At 40.1% G+C, this 20,637-nt stretch overlaps 1 protein-coding gene across 4 annotated transcripts in view; it reads left to right on the forward strand.

Moving 5' to 3' along the window:
• The window catches only part of MRRF (mitochondrial ribosome recycling factor), a 57,175-nt gene that overhangs the window by 4,391 nt on the left and 32,147 nt on the right, over positions 1-20,637 (forward strand). For 2 of the 4 annotated variants that reach the window (XR_009008614.1, XM_007178085.3), the window contains exons 2-5: positions 680-891; positions 8,064-8,219; positions 12,209-12,327; positions 19,597-19,688. Coding sequence is in view for 3 of the 4 variants with exons in the window: in XM_007178085.3 (XP_007178147.1) it covers positions 708-891; positions 8,064-8,219; positions 12,209-12,327; positions 19,597-19,688 (551 nt within the window). In the remaining variant the exon portion in view is untranslated. The remainder of the gene's footprint in view (positions 1-679; positions 892-8,063; positions 8,220-12,208; positions 12,328-19,596; positions 19,689-20,637) is intronic. The other 2 variants (XM_007178087.3, XM_028165411.2) reach the window with 2 other exon arrangements.

Consider the following 20,637-nt stretch of genomic DNA (forward strand, 5'->3'; position numbering starts at 1 on the left):
CAAAGCCCTCTGAAGTATAATGTGTAACTTGTGTTAACACCAAGGAGGGTGGCATTTCCCAGAACTTTAGTTCTATAACATGGAAGACCTCAAACCTCAGCCATGCTTCAGACTCACAGTAAAGTGCATTCTAATTGGTAATCGGTGCATAAGAAACCAAAGAGAATTTTAATTAAATGCTGTTGTGTGAATTTTCCAGTCATTTTATGCCTGTTGAAATGATTTTATTTAGTTTAAAGTCTTCTTCCAGTGATCTGCCCTTCCTCTTTATAGTATAACTGTATCAAGATTTTGTGCCTTTTCTCCTATAAAGGTTTAATTACCATCATTAAGGATTTAGTCTGCTGCGCATTTACTTAACTCTGTTCCCTGTGTGCTAAGGGGCATTTGCTGTAGTGGAAAGAGCATGGCGATTTGGAGTCCTACAGACTGTGAGCAAGTTACTTAAGTCTCCATGAGCCTCAGTTCCTTCGTAGTATAAAATAGGGCTAATCATATTAAGTTGTACAGATGTTGGGAGGAGGATTAGGGATAATGTATTTAAGTTACCTAGCACATACTCAAAACTGATTGATAGACTCTGCTGATAGGATTTGCTTGCTAACTGGTACAGATTATTTTCTGAAGTTGTAATAGGGTCTGTTTTACTTTGATCTCCTTTTTGTCTTGTTCTTTTTAGTGGGTGTTCACAAGAATTGTCTTCAGTCATGGCCTTGGGTTTAAGGTGCTTCCGCTTGGTCCACCCTGCCTTTTGCAACTCCCTTGCAGCCTTGACCAGACCTGTTTCAGAAGTTACGCTGAAGACAGTGAGTGGAAGACAGAATGACCACGGGCAATACCTGGCCTATTCAGCTGTACCAATCCGTCATTTCGCTACCAAGAAAGCCAAAGGTAGAGGCATGACCTCCTCACCCCTGTCTTATATTTAGCCCTTGAATTATCATAGCTGGAAGGGATCTCAGAGATGTTCTGAATTTCTCCCCATGCCTCATGAGGAAATGGTATCTCAGGTGGTTCCGTTGATTAGCTTAAAAGGTCACAGGGACAGAGATGGTATTAGAACCTGTTTTCTCATTGCCATGCTGCCTCTTTTGTTATTATGGCTCAGAAAATGCCTAATTTCTTTTAGATTTAGAATTAGAGGTATAAGTGCCAAGCAAATCAGAATACTTGTGGCAGGGATCAACATGCCTTCTCTTTATAGGAAGATCTACTTTGGAAATAATATTAAAAGCAGAAGGTTGTTGGGTGAGGAGATATTAGAGCCGTGGATTTAGATGGTTGATCTTAATGGCTTGTGTCATCCAAGAATGAGACCTTGATACAACTCAGGTCTCAGCTTAAATGTCGCTTCCTCAGGGAAGCCTTCCCTGACCTCTTAGGCTGGGTCAGGTCCCTTGTTACATGCATTTGTGCACACTGTCACTTTACCTTTGATGTACTTAAGCACAGCACTCATTAATTAGTTAATTATTGTTTGTTATGTCTTCCATACTGGACTCTGTGAGGTCTATGACTTTCTTGTTTAGCAACTAACAGGGCCTGACACATAGTATGTATCAAAAAATTTTGTTGAAGGAATGAATGAGTGACAGAAAATTGTCAAGCAGACCTGCTATTTGCAGTGGTGGGTCAGGGAGTTCACTCCTAAGGATGGTGCTTGAAATACCCTACTGAATATTTTTCCCACTGCTTTTCTTTTATGGTTTCATGCAGACCTTTTCCTTTTCTGTTAATAGGAAAATTAACAAGTTGCCAAAAGAGCTTTAATGCATAGAAGCCTTATAGTCGGTTAATAACTTTTGATCTATAGGTTGCATTATATTGTTTTAAATTCACATACATTTAATAATTTAATTTGATCCTTATAATTATCCATTGAAGGAATTGTAATTATCCAGTGAAGAAATTCTTCTAATTACCTAGTGAAGCACAGATCTCACCGTTTTGCAAATGAGGAAACTGAGGTCCGTATGTAAGACGTTTGCCCATGGTCATATCGAGTTAGTGGCAGAACTGGAATCCAGGTCTCCTGACGCCCACAGCATTGCAGTCTTCTAGTGCGCTAGACGTTAGCTGCAGCGCGTAAGCAGCATCTTGTCATATTTCATTGGCTCTTCAGTTTTTGTCTTCTTTGGTTGCCTCTTAAAAAGTTGGTTGTTTGACGTTTTCCTTTAGATTTATTGGATTCTTTCTATATTAGGAATGCTAATCCTTTGTTGATTGTATATGTTGCAAGTATCTACTTTGCCTTTTTACTTTATGATGTCTTTCATTGAACATAAGTTTCAATGTAGTCATATTTTTCAGTTCTTTTATCATTTTTGCTTTTTCTGTCTTACTTAACAAACCCTCAGCTATCTGAAAGTCATAAAGCTATTCTTCTGTATTTTCTTCTAAATCTTTTAAAGGTTTTTACTTTCCACATTTGGGTTTTTAATCCATATGGAATTTATTTCTGAATATGATGTAAGGTAGGGAATCTAATTTTATTTCTTTTTAAAATGGGTAATAAGTGTGTCAACCTCACTTATTGAGTAGCCCTTCTTTACTCCCAGATTTGTAATGCTTCCTCTGTCATATGTCAGGTTTCTTTATATGTATGATTTATATCTGAGTTCTTGATGTGTTGAACTACTCATCTCTCCCTGCACTAAATTCCTTAATGCCTGAATTCACATGCTTGAATCTAGTGGTACAAATCTTTCCCCTCACAACACGCTAGCTTTTTCTTTTTCTTCTTCTTGGCCTTTTGCTCTTCTCTATGAAACTTATATTGTCAGGTTTTCTCCATAAAGGTCTTGCACAGTTCTTTAATCAGGTTTATTTCTAGGCTATCATCATTTTTGTCACTTTTGTATATGATGTTTTTTAAAGTAAGTTGAGTGATGTACACAGAAAAGTGCGTACATAAATTGTAAGTGTGTGGCTCAGTGAATTTTCACAAAGTGAACACAACCATGTAACCATCACCCAGATTAAGATATAGAACGTCACTTGTACTCTGGAAGCTTCCCTCATGTCCTTTTCAGTTGTTACCCTTCAAAAGACAGCCCCCTCTCTTGACTTTACCACCACAGATTTGTTTTGCCCTTTTTGAACTCAAGATGTATTCTTTCATGCCTGGCTTCTTTTGATAGCAATCTACATGTGAGATTTGTCCATGTTGTTGCCTGTAGTAGTTGTTGGTACATTTTTATTTCTTTATAGTACCCCAGTGAATGCGTATACCACGATTTATGTGTGTTTTCTATAGTTGATGGATATTTGAATTGCTTCCAGTTTTGAGCTAAAATAAATAATGCTGCTATGAACATGCATTTTGGTGCCCATATGTATGCCTTTCTGTTGGGTGTATTCCAAGAGGAGGATTGCTGAGCCTTCGGTTATGCATATATTCAGTTTCAGTTCAGTTTCAGAACATACAATTCTCCAAAGTAGTCATGTCAGGTTACACTCCTTCCCAGAGTGTTTTAGCTTTCTATTTGCTAAATACCCACTGTATCCTTGTGAGCACTTGGTATGGTCCGCCTTTTTAATTTTAGCCATCCTGATGGGTGTGCAGTTATATCTCATTATGGTTTTAATTTATATTTCGTTGATGAATAATGATGGTGAGCACCTTTTATTTGTTTATTGGTTATTTGGATATCCTCTTTCCAGTCTTTTGCCCATTTTAAAAAATTGACTTGTAAGAATTTTAATGTATTCTAAAGATAAGACTTCTGCATATATATATGTATTGCTGATAACAATTGCCTTTTCACAGTGTTTTTTTAGTGAACAGAAGTTCTTAATTTTTTTTTTTTTCTGGCTGTGTTGGGTCTTCGTTTCTGTGCGAGGGCTTTCTCTAGTTGCGGTGAGCGGGGGCCACTCTTCATCACGGTCCACGGGCCTCTCACTGTCGCGGCCTCTCTTGTTGCGGAGCACTGGCTCCAGACGCGCAGGCTCAGTAGTTGTGGCTCACGGGCCCAGTTGCTCCGCGGCATGTGGGATCCTCCCAGAGCAGGGCTCGAACCCACGTCCCCTGCATTGGCAGGCAGACTCTCAACCACTGCGCCACCAGGGAAGCCCAGAAGTTCTTAATTTTAATGTAGACCAGTTTATCAATCTTTTTCGAGTAGTACTCTTTTTTTCCTTTTCAAGAAATTTTCCCCTACCTTAAGGTCATAAATATATTCTGTATTATTTTATAGAAGTTCATTGTTTTAAGTTTATATCTTTTTAAAAATTGTGTGTTCTATTTGGTTGCTGGTGAATAGGAATACTTTTTTTTTTTCTTTTTTGGCCACGCCATGCAGCTTTCAGGGTCTCAGTTCCCTGACCAGGGATTGAACCCAGGCCACGGCAGTGAAAGCCCAGAATCCTAACCACTAGGCCACCAGGGAACTCCCCGATTTTCTTTTTGTTCTTGAGTTAGTTTTAGTAAATTATATGTTTATAGGAAGTTCTTGGCATAAAGTTGTCCATAATAGTCTCGTTTTTTTTTTTTTTTTTAATAGCTACTTTATTTATTTATTTATTTATTTTTGGCTGTGTTGGGTCTTCGGTTCGTGCGAGGGTTTTCTCTGGTTACGGCAAGTGGGGGCCACTCTTCATCGCGGTGCGGGGACCGCTCTTCATCGCGGTGCGCGGGCCTTTCACTATCGCGGCCCCTCCCATTGCGGGGCACAGGCTCCAGACGCGCAGGCTCAGTAGCTGTGGCTCACGGGCCCAGCTGCTCCGTGGCATGTGGGATCTTCCCAGACCAGGGCTCGAACCCGTGTCCCCTGCATTAGCAGGCAGATTCTCAACCACTGCGCCACCAGGGAAGCCCCATAATAGTCTCTTAAGATTATTAAAATCTCTACTGTTTTGGTGACTGTGTCCCCTTTTTCTTTCTTAGTATTATTTATTTGTGCCTACTTCCCTTTTTTAAAATAATTAATTAATTAATTTATTTTTGGCTGACTTGGGTCTTCGTTGCTGCAGGCAGGCTTCCTCTAGTTGCATCGAGTGGGGGCTACTCTTCCTTGCAGTGCGCGGGCTTCTCATTGCTGTGGCTTCACTTGTTGCGGGGCATGGGCTCTAGGTGCGTGGGCTTCAGTAGTTGTGGCCCGTGGGCTCAGTAGTTGTGGCTTGTGGGCTCTAGAGCGCAGGCTCAGTAGTTGTGGCGCATGGGCTTAGTTGCTCTGCAGCATGTGGGATCTTCCCAGACCAGGGATCGAACCTGTGTCCCCTGCGTTGGCAGGCGGATTCTTAACCACTGCACCACCAGGGAAGTCCCTACTTCCCTTTTTTAATCAATTATTTTTGACAGAAGTTTGTCAATTTTATACACCTTTTTAGTAAAAGAGCTTTTAATTTTTTTGATCTCTCTTTTTAAAAACTTCATTGACTTCTGTTCTATATTGTTTACTTCCTCCCATGTTCTTGTTCTTTTTATATCCTTTGAGCTGGACAGTTCATTAATTTTCGACTTTTGTTCTTTTCTTGTAAGCATTTATGGCTGTAAATTTATAAATACAACTTTAGGTACTTCCTACAAGTTTTTATGTCATAAGTTTTATTATTGTCATTTAAAATATTTTAAAATTCCACTGGGCATTTTTCTTCAGTCCATTAGTAGTTTTGAAGCTCAGAATTGTTATATCTTTCTGGTGAATTTTTTCTGTTTTTATGAAGTGCTCCTCATTGTTTCTAATAATGCATTTTGTTGTAAAATCAATTTTGTCTTATATTAATATAACGACACCAGCCTTCTTTTGATTAATATTTGCTAGGGTTATAATTTTCTCATGCCCATACATTAAACTTTCTGTGATCTTATATTTTTGTAAAATCTCTTGTATATATTACATATGACTAGATTAAAAAAAATCTTACTGAGAATCTCTAACTTTTAACTGGTTCTTTGGTCTGAGTACTTGTATTTCTATTATTGTGTACTACCTCTTTATTGAGGTTTTCTTTGTTTCTTCTTTTCTCCTTTCTGTTGGATTAATCAAGTTTCTTTATTCTTCTTTTTTCATCTCTGCTGATTTGGAAGGTATACATTCTATTTCTTATTGTTTTGGTGGTTACTTTTAATTTCTTTTTTATGTTTTTATAAAAATAAGGCACCTATGGAAAAGTGCAGCTATCATAAGAAAATAGCTTGATAATTTTCACTTATATAATTTTTACTTATGTAATCAGCACCCAAACCAAAAACCAGAGCATTCCCAGCATGTCAGAAGTGCCCTTTTGCTCCCTTTTAGTAACTTACCACCTTATACCCTTTGCAGGTAACTATTATCTAACTACTAATGATATACTGTTTATCTGTTTATCTGTTATACTGTTTAGTATATGTTATTGTATCTGGATTTTGCACTGTACAGTCTGGATTCTTGTGTCTAGCCTCTTTGCTTAACATTATGTTTGTGAGATTCATTTAAATTCTTCTTTGTAGTTATAGATATTTTCTTCTTACGGTTGTATAGTATTTCATTCATAAAGAATATTTATCCATTCTAATATTGATAGGCAGAACTTAAAATTTTTAACATGCATACTTGCTTTAACACTAAAGTTGATATTATTTCCATTGTTTCTAGCTTCTGTTGTTGCTCTTGGAAATTATTTCTAGCTTCTATTGTCGCTATTATTCTAAATTTTGATCCTTTATGGATAATTTGTCTTTTCTCTGGCTGTTTTCACAATCTCTTTGTCCTTGGTTTTCTGCATTCACAAAATGTAGGTATGAATTTACTTTTATTATCCTGTTTGGAACTTGTGTTTCTAAATCTGAAGATTCACCTCTTTCATCAGTTCTGACAATTCTAAGCCATTAGCCTGTTAACTTAAGACCAGTGAGATTTCAAGCAAGATGGTGATACAAGCAAATAAATGTTCAAAAAAAAAATCACTCTGCTGCTAACTGGTTGGTTACTTTGGGCAAAACATTTAAATGACTTGTGCCTCAAATTTCTCATCTGTAAAACGGGGACAATAATAATCTCTGTTCTTCCTACATCAGAGAGCTGCTTTGAATATCTAAAAGAAGAATGTACTTGAAATTGCATTGCAAACTGTAATATGGTATACAAATAGCTCAGGATCTAGCTCACTGTAGATGTTCAATAAAATTTGTTGTATACTTAATAAATAAACTAGTATAGGATATTATTTAAATATTTTTATTCTTTTTCTCCTTCCCACATCCTCCTTAAAGAAATGCAAGACTATTTGTAATACTCACGGGAGTGATCTATGCATATACACATTATAGATGCATATGAAAAATCGCTATGATGGTTTAGATATAAATTAGAATTTTATTCAGTTCTCAGTATTGTTGCTTTCTAAAATATAAGCCATTGTCACTACTACCGGTGGTGTTTAATGTTGCTAAACTACTGTTGTTTTTTTTGTCTGTACCAGCCATCAGATACTTTGCATATCCTTGTCTTAGGATTCATTTTTAAATGAATTAATATATTTTATGTATCTCCAATTACATTTTATGAAGACAATTTAATGGAAAGTTCATGGGTTTAAAATTAGGCACATCTGGGACCAAACCTTGTCTTTACTATTTCATGACCTTGTGACATTAGGCAAAGTCACTCTACCTTTCTCATCTTCTGTTTATTTTTCTGAAAAATAAGGAATTCATTCACTTATGGAGTGTCTGCCATGTGGATAGTGCTCTTTCAGGTATTTGAATTACTTAATTTGTATCCTTGCAGCAACCTGACAGTATAGATATTATTCCTGTTTCATAGGAAAGGAACCTGATGTCAGAGAACTAGAGTAACTTGCTCAAGGTCATAAAGGTCGTATGCATTATAGGCCATATTTTCACCTGGGTGTCTCATTATAAAACGTGTGCCTTCACTAATATCTGAGAAAGTGCTTTGTGTGATGCTGGGTCCCAGGTTGACAGTAAGTGTAGGCTCTTTTTTAGGGCAGTGACAATGTTCTGTAATTTTCCAGCACTTGGCTTTTTTCCCTGCACATAGTAGGTACTTCTTAACTCATTGTTTATTGTCTCTCTTTATGCTGCTGTTTTTTTAATTCATTGAATGTTGACTTTCTAGCCAAAGGGAAAGGACAGTCCCAAGCCAGAATGAATCTTAACACTACCTTGGTTGAGGATATAATCAGCTTGGAAGAGGTGGATGAAGAAATGAAGTCGGTGATAGAAGCGCTCAAGGATAATTTCAATAAGACTGTCAATATAAGGACCTCACCAGGTTAGTGACTGAACCTGTGTTTTGGAGAGGGGCATAGTGGCAAAAACATTGCTTTGGCACAGCTGGATTTTAGTCCTAGCTTTGTCACTTACTAATTGGTGACTATGGGCAGTTACTTTACTTCTCTGGTTTTCAGTTTCCTTGTCTAATTCCTACCTTCTAGCTTTGGGACGGGTAAATAAATGAGGTAACATGTGCAATGGTTCTAGCATAGTGCCCAGCACATATTAACACTACATTTATCCATTTAGCAAATACTTGCCTACTATGAACTAGGCATTGTGCTGGTATACAGTGAACAAAATAGGTATGGTCTTTGCTCTCATGGAATAATATTCTCAAAAAGTGGGAATTTTATTATTGCTATACTCAATACACTTGTAGGTATTTAGTCTCATAGTAACTGACATCTTTGGTCTGATTTTTCCAATTTGTCCTATTTGGCCGTTCTTATCGCTTACTGGGAACCAACTGGCTGCAGACCTGCCCACCTGAGGCATTTCTGTACCCCTGAGCTTGACCAGGAAGATTCCGTTTGGGTTAATAACTTCCTGAAAGTGGCTTTCCTAAGTGGGAAATGTCAGAACTGTCTAGGAGAACTGTTTGCAGATGTGATGGAAGAAGTGAGTTGTCAGCTAATGGTGCAGGCAGGCAGGAAAAATCCAATTGCTGTTAAATTGGCCTTTTGGAAATTGTCATCATCCTAGAGTCAAGCCCGGGACCCCCTCGGAAAGTATCTGTGGGAGCTTGCACTGCTCCCACTCACATCTTGCTTGGGGTAGTTCACAAGGAAACTAGAAAGTATTTCATGAACTTGTTCTTAAGAAAACCAAGTGAAAAGTATACGGCTTCATTTATAAACACCAGCAGAAACATACAGAGTTCAGAGACGAGATCCATTGTGAAACCAGAAGACCATTCCGTCATTTGTCAGCCCTGGACTGGGGCATTTCTGCCTTTGCTGACAGTAGAGCGTGCCATTCAATCTCTCCCAACTGTTTATTTTAAACTTGCTTATTATTTTAGGTATGAAGCTGATAAAGTGCTTTGTCTCCCCTGTGCTTTCTGGCTTGTTAACATTCTGCAGCCGAAACCAGAGAGCAGTTTGAGAGGAGCTCAGGGAGAAATGTGATACTTAAAATTAGCCAGCAAGCTCCACTCTTGTTGAACTTAAAAAGATGATGGGCCTGGAAAGAGGTTGGGAGTGTAATTTGTTAAATGTTAACCTCTGCGAAAATGAGGGGCAGGAATGAGGCTGAGGGAGATTCTCGCTGGGGACAGATTGAGGGAAAAGGATTTGATGCATTATGTCGATACGGATTTAGGGAGTGGGAACCACCACAATTGCGTACTGAAAAGCCCATGTTGGGACTTCTGTGGCAAAGGATCTTTTGGCAAATCAGGAAAGCTGAATTAAGATCCGTTTTCAGAAGGCCTCCCATTGGTATTTCCTCTTTGCTTCTTTCTCTTCAGGGTTATGTCTGTGCAGTGTTCTGTGTAGAAATTTGGGCCATGAAGAGACTGGGTGAAACAGGCTAAAGACTGGCTAAAGACTTAGCCAGTCTTTTATTTTATTTTATTTTATTTTTTTGCCAGATTCTTCCATACCATCTTTCATTACTATCTGAACCAGCAGGCACTTTTCCTCTTACACGTCCATCTACCAGCAATTTCTGTCTCCAAGATAGTTGATTGCTTTTAATAGTTGTCTAAAATACAGGTTTATTTCTTTGTTCATTCTTGTCCTCTCATTCATTCATCCATCCATCCATACATTCATTTATTCATCAAAGCATTATTGAGCACTTATTCTGTGCTGATTAATAGGTGCTGTAGATACAGAGAGAAAAGACATTGTCCCCACCTTCCGAGAGCCTAGATCCTAATGTGAAGGGATAGACAAGTAAACCAACATGTGTAAAACCATATAGCAAAGCAGAGTGGTGAAGACCATGGCTTTGGAGTTGATCAGACCTGGGTTTGAATTCAGGCTCCATTATTAAGAGCTTTTGTGACCTTGGACAAGTTATACTCTGTGCCTCAGTTTCCACATCTGTAAAATGGTGGAGCTGTCTCATAGGGTTATTGTGATAATGAAAGCAAATAAATTACAGAAAGCATTTAGCACCATGTCTTGCCATGGGAAGTGTTCAGTAAATATTGGTTGCCATTATTGTAGAAGTGTGCATAGGATCCTCAGGAGCTCATAAAGGGTTTGTAATCCAGCCTAGGAGGTCAGACAGGATTTCTGAGATCAGATACAATCATAGCTGAGTGTTAAAGAGTGAGCAGGAGTTATCTGAGCAGAGAAGGGCATCCTCAGTAGAAGGATCCCGAGGCAAGAGAGAACAGGCTGTATTAGAGAAATTGTAAGTAGGTTAGTTTGGTTAAAATACAGGAGAAAGTTGAGAAGTAATAATAATAGCATTTATTGGGCACTTACATATACCAGGACACAATTATAAGGGCTTTCCATAAACTTTTTCATTTAACCCTCATAACAACTCTGTGAGAGAAGTATGATTTTAATGCCCCATTTAGAAATCAGGAAACAGACGCCCAAAAGGTTGAAGGGACCTTCCTAAGGTCACACAGTCAGGAAGTGGCAGGGTTGGTATTTGAACCCAGGTCACTGGTTTTCAGAATCATGGACTTTTCCAGATTGAAGCCAGTGGTGTCAACAGCCTTCTATCTTGTGATGGTGAATTGAGTACTGTGCTTCAAATCAGATCTTTGGGCCATGGTATGGTACTGCATTATTCTAACAACAATTTGCTGGGACAGCTCCCAATTTGTTTAAAAAATTGACCTCCAGCCCCCGACCCTTTACTCTTTGTGTATCAGAATGAGCCATCTGTGAGTGGTTCTTAACGTGAATGGTAAGGTTTCCTTTTAGTTTTCATTTGCATAGGAAATCAGGGAGTTTGAATAACACCCCTTTTCCATCTGTAACTATATACTTGCCTTCTTGACAAGAAAATTTTGCCCAGGGTTTTCCATAATTCAGATAGAGACAAAGATCAGATCCAGGATAACAGTGAAGTGGTAATAGTTGGTGGGGTTTTTTGTTTTATGTTTTTTGTTTGTTTTTCTTCCTAAAGGGAATCTAAGTGCCAAAATCAAGGTGGTATCAGGGAACAGTTCCAAACCTGGCTGCATGTCAGAATCATGTGGTGATCTTTAGAAAAACTACAAGCTCCCCAAAATCACAGGCTCCCAAGCCCCTGCAGAATCAGGCTCTCTGGGGGTGGGACCCAGGAATCTACGTGAAAAAGCTCCCTGGGGATTCTGATGCACAACCAAATTTGAATTCCACTGATAAGGGAAAGAGCCTTGATTAGAATTGGAAGTAAGCACACCTGAGTTGGAGCTTGGCTCTTGCGCTTTTTCCTTTGGTTAGCTCTGTGATTTGGCCCATTTAACCTCCCCAAGTCTCTTTCTCTGGTGTCAAGTGGAGACAGTGATAGTGTTACAGCCTAGTTGTGAAAACTAAAAGGCCTAATAAGTGGTAACTATTTTTATGTTTATTTTTTGGTGCCTGTGGTATACTTGCTTGTTTATATTTAGTTATATTCCTCACTTTAGTCCTGTAAAGTATTTTTTAATTGAATTGGAAACCGAGGTACCGAGAACATGACTAACTTGCCTGAGGTTTCATGTTAGTAAATGGCAGTGCTGCTGGAGGGGTGACCAGCTCTTTCCAGTCTCAGCTCTCAAAGTCACGTGTCACAGGAAACAGCTCAGGGCCAGGCAGACCAGGACTGTTGGCTACCCTGGTGCTGGTAAGCAGTTGCAACCTAGTTTTGTCAACATTTCAAAGCCCTTTCCATCACATGACACCACTGCTCCTGTGGAAGCCCCTTGAACCATCTTGCCACATTAGTAAGGGATCCCTAAACATTAGCCGAATCTGAATTGATAGAGACTTAGATGTGGGGCTACCGAAGTCCTTCTGAATTTGAAGACCCTTTATTTCATTTTTCTTTTAGGATCCCTTGATCATATCACTGTGGTAACTGCTGATGGGAAACTTGCTCTAAACCAGATTGGCCAGATCTCCATGAAGTCACCACAGCTGATTTTGGTGAATATGGCCAGCTTCCCAGAGGTAAGGTGGCCTTGCTAAAGGGGTCTTGCTCCATGGTCTCTTTTGGAATGCAGGAGGCTGAGTCGAGTCAGGAGAAAGTGTTCCCTCTAGTTTGGGATGAAACAAGAGAGAAGGCATAATAATGGGAACTTAAGGATAAGAAAAGCTCTCTTCCTGTTTGTAAATTCCTTTTCTGTTTAACTCAGAACACTATAGAGGCCAGGCAAGTAATTTGAATACTGACCCGGGCCCCATCTAAGACAAACAGTAGTGGCAGCGCAGTGATGGGAAGGGCTGGGGTAAACTGTGGCTGCCGTGCCCTGTCTGAAGGGAGCAGCCTTTGCCCAGCTCCTGCTGATGCAGAAATGCAGGCCGGGAATTAGATAGTACCAGATGTTAAGACGTTTGTTTACAGAAGAAGCCAGTGACCCAAATTTTTATGTAAGATCTTCGTTAAATGTTGATAACTAATTCCCTTTTTTGTGTGTTTTGTTTTAAGACTATGACAAAACCTAATGGGCCACGTTTGGTCTGTGGGCCACCAGTCTGTGACTTTTGCATTAGTATTTGGAGCAGACCTTCCAGGAATTCACATTCCTTTCAAACTGGACTGACCATTGCAGAATATTGCACAGAGCACAGTGCTTCCAAGGCTGGAAGGTGGGTTGCATTAGATCATTGCAACCCAGAGGCTATGATTTTAAGTCTGGTTGAGGAAGGTAAACGGGTTTTTCCTTACTGGTCCAGTAAGAATTGACCTGGATCGGGAATCACTGAGGACCTGGAATCTGGTCCCACCTGTCTCGCCAGCTGGCTGTTTGCCCTTGTGTAGGTTGCGTCACTCTCTGGGTCTCCATTTCCTCATCTGTTAATATGAGGTAAAGGAATCTGAAGTCTCTCCCTATTCCGATGGTCTGTTTCAGCAGTTCTAGCCCAAAGACAGAGACCAAAGTTGAAACTGCTGGATTTGACAAACTGGGTTAGAGATATGAGTAAGAGAAAGCCCTTGCTGTCAGCAGGCTGTTTCAAATAGGAGGGCTCTTGTAGCTGATGTGCTAGGTACATTTGTGAGGGGTATTACTCACTACTCCACCAATCTATTCTCTATACTGCAGCCTGAGCGAACTTGTAAAGATATCTACTGGATTATGTCATTCCCAGGCACCGAGTTTATCAGTGGCTTCAAGTAATCTTTAAGAGATGACTGTGGCCTAGAAGGCTTTGCATGAAATGGCCCCTGCCTGTCTCTGCAGACTCTCCAGTCTTGTGCCACTGTCACCCTTGCACACGGCTCTAGCCACACTAGCCTTTCAACTCCTTAAACCCTTTGCATCCTCAGGGCCTTTGCGTATGCTCTTTCCTTTGCTCGGAACACTCTTGTCTGGCTAATTGCTACTCATATTTTGGATCAGAGCTTACATATTACTTTCTCAGGGAAGTCTTCCCCAATCTACCCAATCTCAATTATTCCTCCACATTTACCACTTTTATACAGCACAGTTCTTTTTCTTCATTGTACTTGTCATTATCAATAGTTATACAGTTATTTACATCTTAATTTTCCAGCTCACTTTCACTAGATTGTAAGCTTGGAATGTAGGAATCATACCTAACTTGCTCTAACTTACACCTAACACTGTGCCTGACACATGGATGCACTCAGTAAATTTTCCTCAAATGGATGAATACTTGTCTTTAGGTTGATGGAAGGGAGACACTCATTCCTGGTGTTACTGAGGAGCAGAGTAATGGACAAAAAGGGAACTGTCAGTTCTTTCCCTTTCTGGCCCTTCTGAACCACTGAGGCCTCTCTGCCTTGTTCATCTAATCCCACAGGCACTGCGGGCCAATTTAGGGAATAGCCTCCTAATTACACAGTTTGAAGACCTCATCAGGCAGATTGCTTTTCAGAGCCAGCCACTTCTGTTATTAAATAGCAAATGGCATTCACAGAAGAAGCACCTGATTGGCCACCAGAGCATCTTATGAGGCAGGAGGAGGTATTAACAGCTTAATTTTTTCTTAGGAAGTTGGAGTATATCTTCATTTTTCAAGCAAAGCATCTTTGCCATTTCTCCAAGTTGAAATTCTGTGGGTTTTGAAAAAAAAACATTTACAGTCATCTCACTAGAGAGGTTCTTTACAAGGACAGAGTGAGGAAGTGTGAGTTACATTGTCTTTTGAATTCCTTTATCTCATCTGGTGTATATATTAAACAAATAGCTCTAACTAAACATTTCCTTCCTCCAGTTTAGAAGCTGTCCATGCAGTACCCAGGTTTATAGCTTCAAAATGCTGAGCTAATCCTCACTGTGTTTATATAATTCCTTTCTGTTTCATATGCGTTGGCTTTCTTTTCAAACCTGAGCATTTCTGTGTCATGCCGTAGAGACATGATGCAGATTTACATGCAGAATCTTTTCAGATGCATCAAGGACAGAAAACTGCGTTGCATTTGTTAAGCATGTGTCCTGCTTGATAAATGATGCAGTTGCTGCCTTCCATAAACTTGCCTGCAGCTAGAGTTAATGATTGGAAAAAAAGAAGGCAGTAAAAAAACCACAGCATGATTTGAACAAGGCAAATGAAAAAAAATTCTGCAGGCTCCATTATTGCTCTTGTGGCAGTAAGAAAGCAAATGTGCACTGAGCGTCTACGGTGTGACCAGGCACTGCTTTCTCATGTTTTGCTTCATGTGATCAACACGGATACTCTTTATTTTTTTATTATTATCTTTATCATTAAAAAGTGTTTTTATTTATTTATTTTTTAACATCTTTACTGGAGTATAATTGCTTTACAATGGTGTGTTAGTTTCTGCTTTATAACAAAGTGAATCAGCTATACAATATACATATTTTTTTATTATTATTATTATCTTTATCATTAAAAAGTGTTTCTATTTATTTTTTAACATCTTTACTGGAGTATAATTGCTTTACAGTGGTGTGTTAGTTTCTGCTGTATAACAAAGTGAATCAGTTATACATATACATATATTCCCATATCTCTTCCCTCTTGTGTCTCCCTCCCTCCCATCCTCCCTATCCCACCCCTCTAGGTGGTCACCAAGCACCGAGCTGATCTCCCTGTGCTATGCAGCTGCTTCCCACTAGCTATCTATTCTACATTTGGTAGTGTATATATGTCCATGCCACTCTCTCACTTTGTCCCAGCTTACCCTTCCCCTTCCCCGTGTCCTCAGGTCCATTCTCTAGTAGGTCTGCGTCTTTATTCCTGTCCTGCCCCTAGGTTCTTCATGACCATTTTTTTTTTTTTAGATTCCATATATATGTGTTAGCATACGGTATTTGTTTTTCTCTTTCTGACTTACTTCACTCTGTATGACAGACTCTAGGTCCATCCACCTCACTACAGATAACTCAATTTTGTTTCCTTTTATGGCTGAGTAATATTCCATTCTATATATGTGCCACATCTTCTTTATCCATTCATCTGTCGATGGACACTTAGGTTGCTTCCATGTCCTGGCTGTTGTAAATAGAGCTGCAATGAACATTGTGGTACATGACTCTTTTTGAATTATGGTTTTCTCAGGGTATATGCCCAGTAGTGGGATTGCTGGGTTGCATGGTAGTTCTATTTTTAGTTTTTTAAGGAACCTGCTTACTGTTTTCCATAGCGGCTGTATCAATTTACATTCCCACCAACAGTGCAAGAGGGTTCCCTTTTCTCCACACCCTCTCCAGCATTTATTGTTTGTAGATTTTTTGAGGATGGCCATTCTGACTGGTGTGAGGTGATATCTCACTGTAGTTTTGATTTGCATTTCTCTAATGATTAATGATGTTGAGCATTCTTTCATGTGTTTGTTGGCAATCTGTATATGTTCTTTGGAGAAATGTCTATTTAGGTCTCCGGCCCGTTTTTGGATTGGGTTGTTTGGTTTTTTGATATTGAGCTGCTTGTAAATTTTGGAGATTAATCCTTTGTCAGTTGCTTCATTTGCAAATATTTTCTCCCATTCTGAGGGTTGTCTTTCCATCTTGTTTATGGTTTCCTTTGCTGTACAAAAGCTTTTACAGATGCTCTTTAAAATTAAAGTTTATTCCATTTTATAGATGAGGAAACTGAGGCTCAGAGAAGTAGAATCTCTTCTGCAGGTTCACGCTGTTGTGTTAGAGCCAAGATTTGAGCATGGGTCTGTTGGACTCTAAAGGCTGTGTGCTCCTTTCACCATCCATTCGTTAATTCCACAAATATTTTTGAGTCCCTGCAAGTCGGCTGTTGACTGGAACCCGGATTGTCAAGGATTTGTTCACCTGTCTACAAAAGTTTCATCGTCTTTTGTCCTGTAGCGTAGACATGCACATAGACACGAATGAGTTAGATTTATTAGTTTAAGAACAGTAATAGCAGACATTGCTAATTGATCGCAGCACGCTTGCCTGCCTGAGCCCAGGTAGGGTCTGTGATCTTTCTCGACCCAGTACTCCAAGCAGCTGCAACCAGTGAGTCAGTGTTATCACTGGAGAGCAGCCTCCTGGTGGGCAGCCCTTCAGCGAGGGGGTAAAAGCTAGGAGAGGGAAATATGATAGAAGTATATGCCTTTTTGTCTGAACCACGAGCAGTTCAGAAGTCACTTTGGGAAAATGACTATAATTCCCTGAGTTTCTGTATCCTTCCATATCAAACTAAAATATACATGTTTAGAGTATTTTAGAACTACCTCTTTTAGTAGATTTCTTTGCAAATGAAACCTCTCTTGGTTCATATTTTTTCTGCATGTGAAAGGACACAGAACATGTATAAAATAGTATAAAATAAGGGTTTTTTGTGTGTGGGGGTGTTATAAACATGAAGTAAAAGTAAGTAGATGAGTTTTTCTAGCAGGTCTGAGTCAGTGCATTAATATACTCACTCAACCAGCTTTTACTGAGCACTTACCACACACTAGGCCCTGAGCCTGGGACTGGGAATACGTAAATACTGAGACATAGTTGCTGCCCAGCTTGGAAGCAGCAGTGGGTACTCCCTTGCTTGCCTGGGAAGGCTGTGTGGCAACACTTGGGTCAGAGTGTGAAAGGAGGGTGGTGGTGGTGGGATGGTCCAGCTGAGTTATCAGTCAGTCAGTGAGAAGCTTCAGAAAAGGAAGGTTAGGAGACTTGAAATCAGGCCGCTCCTTCAAAGTGGTCATTCTCCTTTTATTGTTAACTTTAGAAATCTGTGTTTCATTTTATTATGGAAGATGGCAGTTTTCTTGCAGAGGAAAATTTCATTTCTTCATCCAGCTCTTTTATTTACCTTGGCCATACCCTTTATACACCAGACCTAGTTCCAAATTCTTTTTGGCTATTAGAAAAAAATCAAATTCCCTGTGCCACAGTTACTGAATACATTGAGCTAGGGGATCTGGAAGGTAACAGAGACAAAGTAACGTCACTGGATGGAGAGTTGAGGAGCGAAGTCTCCTCTTAACTCTGCCGGTAACCGGAAGCATGACGGGCAAGGTCTTCACTCCCTTGCTCATGGCTTTCAGGGACTGTATCTCTGTATGAGGGATGTGACCTTTACCAGCAGGTCCCTGCATTCGTAAGGAAGGGACTGTACCTGGTTATGTCCCAGGTCCCTTCCGGCTCCAGTAGTCTATGGTCAGAGGTACATTTTAAGAATTTGCAGTTTTAAGCAGTGGACGCACTGTTAAATTCTGTAGCCTGAGGGGGTGGTTCGTCTGCATGTGGAATGCCGGTTTGTCTTTTTGACGTTATGATAATATGTCATGTCCCTGTAGAATTCAGGTCATTTAAAAATGAAATGGATGAGTTTTCTAGGCACTCCCTTAAAAAACAAAACAAAACCTGGAAAAGTAAAATAGGTGTGCAACAAACCCCATTTATTTAAACCAGAAAGTCTAGGGAGGAGCTCAAGGCTGGGAATTGGCTCTGTGAATCCAAGCAATGTGGATTGGCTCTGGTCAAACCTAAAATTCTTTTGAAAATGTCAGAGGCCTTGTTTTCATGAATTCCACATTGTCATGCCAGTGAAATTATCTTTCTTCCACACTGCTTTCTTTTATGCTTTAGAATTGCAAGCCAGGTGTGGTTATAATGTTGCTTGAGGTGAGATGAGGCACTTGGGGAAATCAGTGTACCAGTGTGCCACCTGGCACGTTAGAGAGCAAGGCTGTGTCAGAAGAGACCCTGGAGGATGTCAGGACAGCAATGCATCAGGGAATAATATTCAGTATTCTGAAATAAGCCATAATGGAAAAGAATATGAAAAAGAATATGTATAACTGAATCACTTTGCTGTACAGCAGAAATTAACACAACATTGTAAAACAACTATACTTCAATAAAATAAATTTAAAAAAAAAAGAGGGACTACCCTGGCGGTGCAGTGGTTAAGACTCTGTGCTTCCACTGCAGGGGGCATGGGTTCGATCCCTGTTCGGAGAACTGAGATCCTGCCTCCCGCATGCCTCGTGGTGCGGTCACAAAAAAAAAAAAAAAAAAGACAGCAGTGCATCAGCTAAGTGATGATATCAGCTCGTCGTTATTTGGGGGTTTTGTGCGTTCTTCATTTATTGAGTACATTTATATAATAGCGCCCCTTGCCTGGGTGTTACAGGCACCCAGGCACAGAACAAGATGCATGGCTCATGTTGCCTCATTTAATGCTCTTTGAGGTACAGTACCGCAGGGTCTCAGATTACAACATGGAGGCTCAGAGAAGTCAAGCTTGTTGCCCAGGGTCACATGGTTAGTAGAGCCGGGATTTGAGCTGAGATCTTTCACGCTACCTTTCTTGGTGCACACACCAGCAGAGATTCATTGCTCATGCCAAAACATGAGTGAGGTTGGTGTGAGCATAGATGCGAATGAGTTAAATTTATTTACTCATTTCAAATCGGCACTGGTATATTTTGAGTGTAAAATGTCAACTGGAATTTTTAATGTATAAAATCTTTCAGCTGTCTTTACACCAGTCTTTGCACAGATCAGCCCTCCTCCCTTGAGGATTTATTGTGGTTTTGATCTGTGTTGCCTCAAACCATTGAAATCTTTTCAAAGAAGCAGAGCTGTTTTCTTTTTCTTTTTTCTTTCTCTTTGCTTTTTCCCTCCCGCAGTACACTAGTACCAGGAGTGGACATAGTTTGCTATTCAGCTTGATCAAAGCACTCTACACCAATGTAACTTCCTGATCTTACTGGTAACAGAACTAAATGTTTCCATGTTCTGCCAAGATGGGTTGCCAGTTATCGATGGAGGGCTTGCATCTGGTAATAATTATTTACTAATTCTGTTTACCTTTTGATCTGGTTTTCAGTGTACAGCTGCAGCTATCAAGGCTATAAGAGAAAGTGGAATGAATCTGAACCCAGAAGTGGAAGGGACGCTAATTCGGGTACCCATTCCCAAGTACGTCTGGCTGAAATTCACATATTTTGACGTAATGGGGCACGTTGTCTTTGGAAGGAAACCAACACTCCATGATCCTGTTAGACTGATAGTGTACTTTACCTTTACGTCTCATCCTGGCAGACTCCGGCATCTTTTGAGATCCGGTTTACTTATTCAGATGCAGCAGTGAATCTGACAAAGTTCTTGTCCTCATGTATTTTACATTCTGATTGGGAAGATAGGACACATAAATAGAGAAAGTCATTCCAAATAATGAAATGCTGTGAGGAAAGAGAAGGCAGTGTGATCCAGTAGAGAGCGCCTTGATGAGAGTGATGGTGGCAAGGACAGCTTTAGCTGGGGAGGACTCTAAGGGAAGTCACATTTTGACTGACAGTTGAATGATGAGGAAGAGCCAGCCTAGGGGAAGAGCTTTCCAGGCAGAGGGAACAGATAGCCCAAAGGCCCAGAGTCCGAAAGATCTCGACACTTGTAATCTCTAACCCAAGTTCCTTGAAAAGTCATTTTCCCATTAATCCTCACTTGTTGAAGAATTTTAGGCATAAGAACAGAATATTGTTAATTACGTAAATATATAGAACTTAGAGTTTCAAATGCATAAAATGTATGTTTATTTTTAAATTAAAAAAGAAATGATAAGACCTTGGTATATTTGATGAAGAGAAAGCCATTGTGTCTGAAACTCAGTGAGGGAGGGAGAGAGTGGGGCTGGGGGTGATGGGCTGGTGAGAGGACGGTGCTCTAGGCATTACAGGCCGTGGAGAGGAGTGGGGGCTGTGCCCTCATTGTAGTGGGCAGCCATTGGAAGCACTTAAGCAGAGGAGTGATATGATCTGATGTTGACTTTTCGGAGGTCTCTCTGGCTGCCAGTTAACAAGTGGAATGTAGGGAGACAGGGCAGACGCAGGGAGCATAGTCAGGAGGCCACTGCAGTAGTCCAGGTGAG

Source organism: Balaenoptera acutorostrata, chromosome 6, assembly GCF_949987535.1.
Source record: "Balaenoptera acutorostrata chromosome 6, mBalAcu1.1, whole genome shotgun sequence".
NCBI lineage: Eukaryota > Metazoa > Chordata > Mammalia > Artiodactyla > Balaenopteridae > Balaenoptera > Balaenoptera acutorostrata.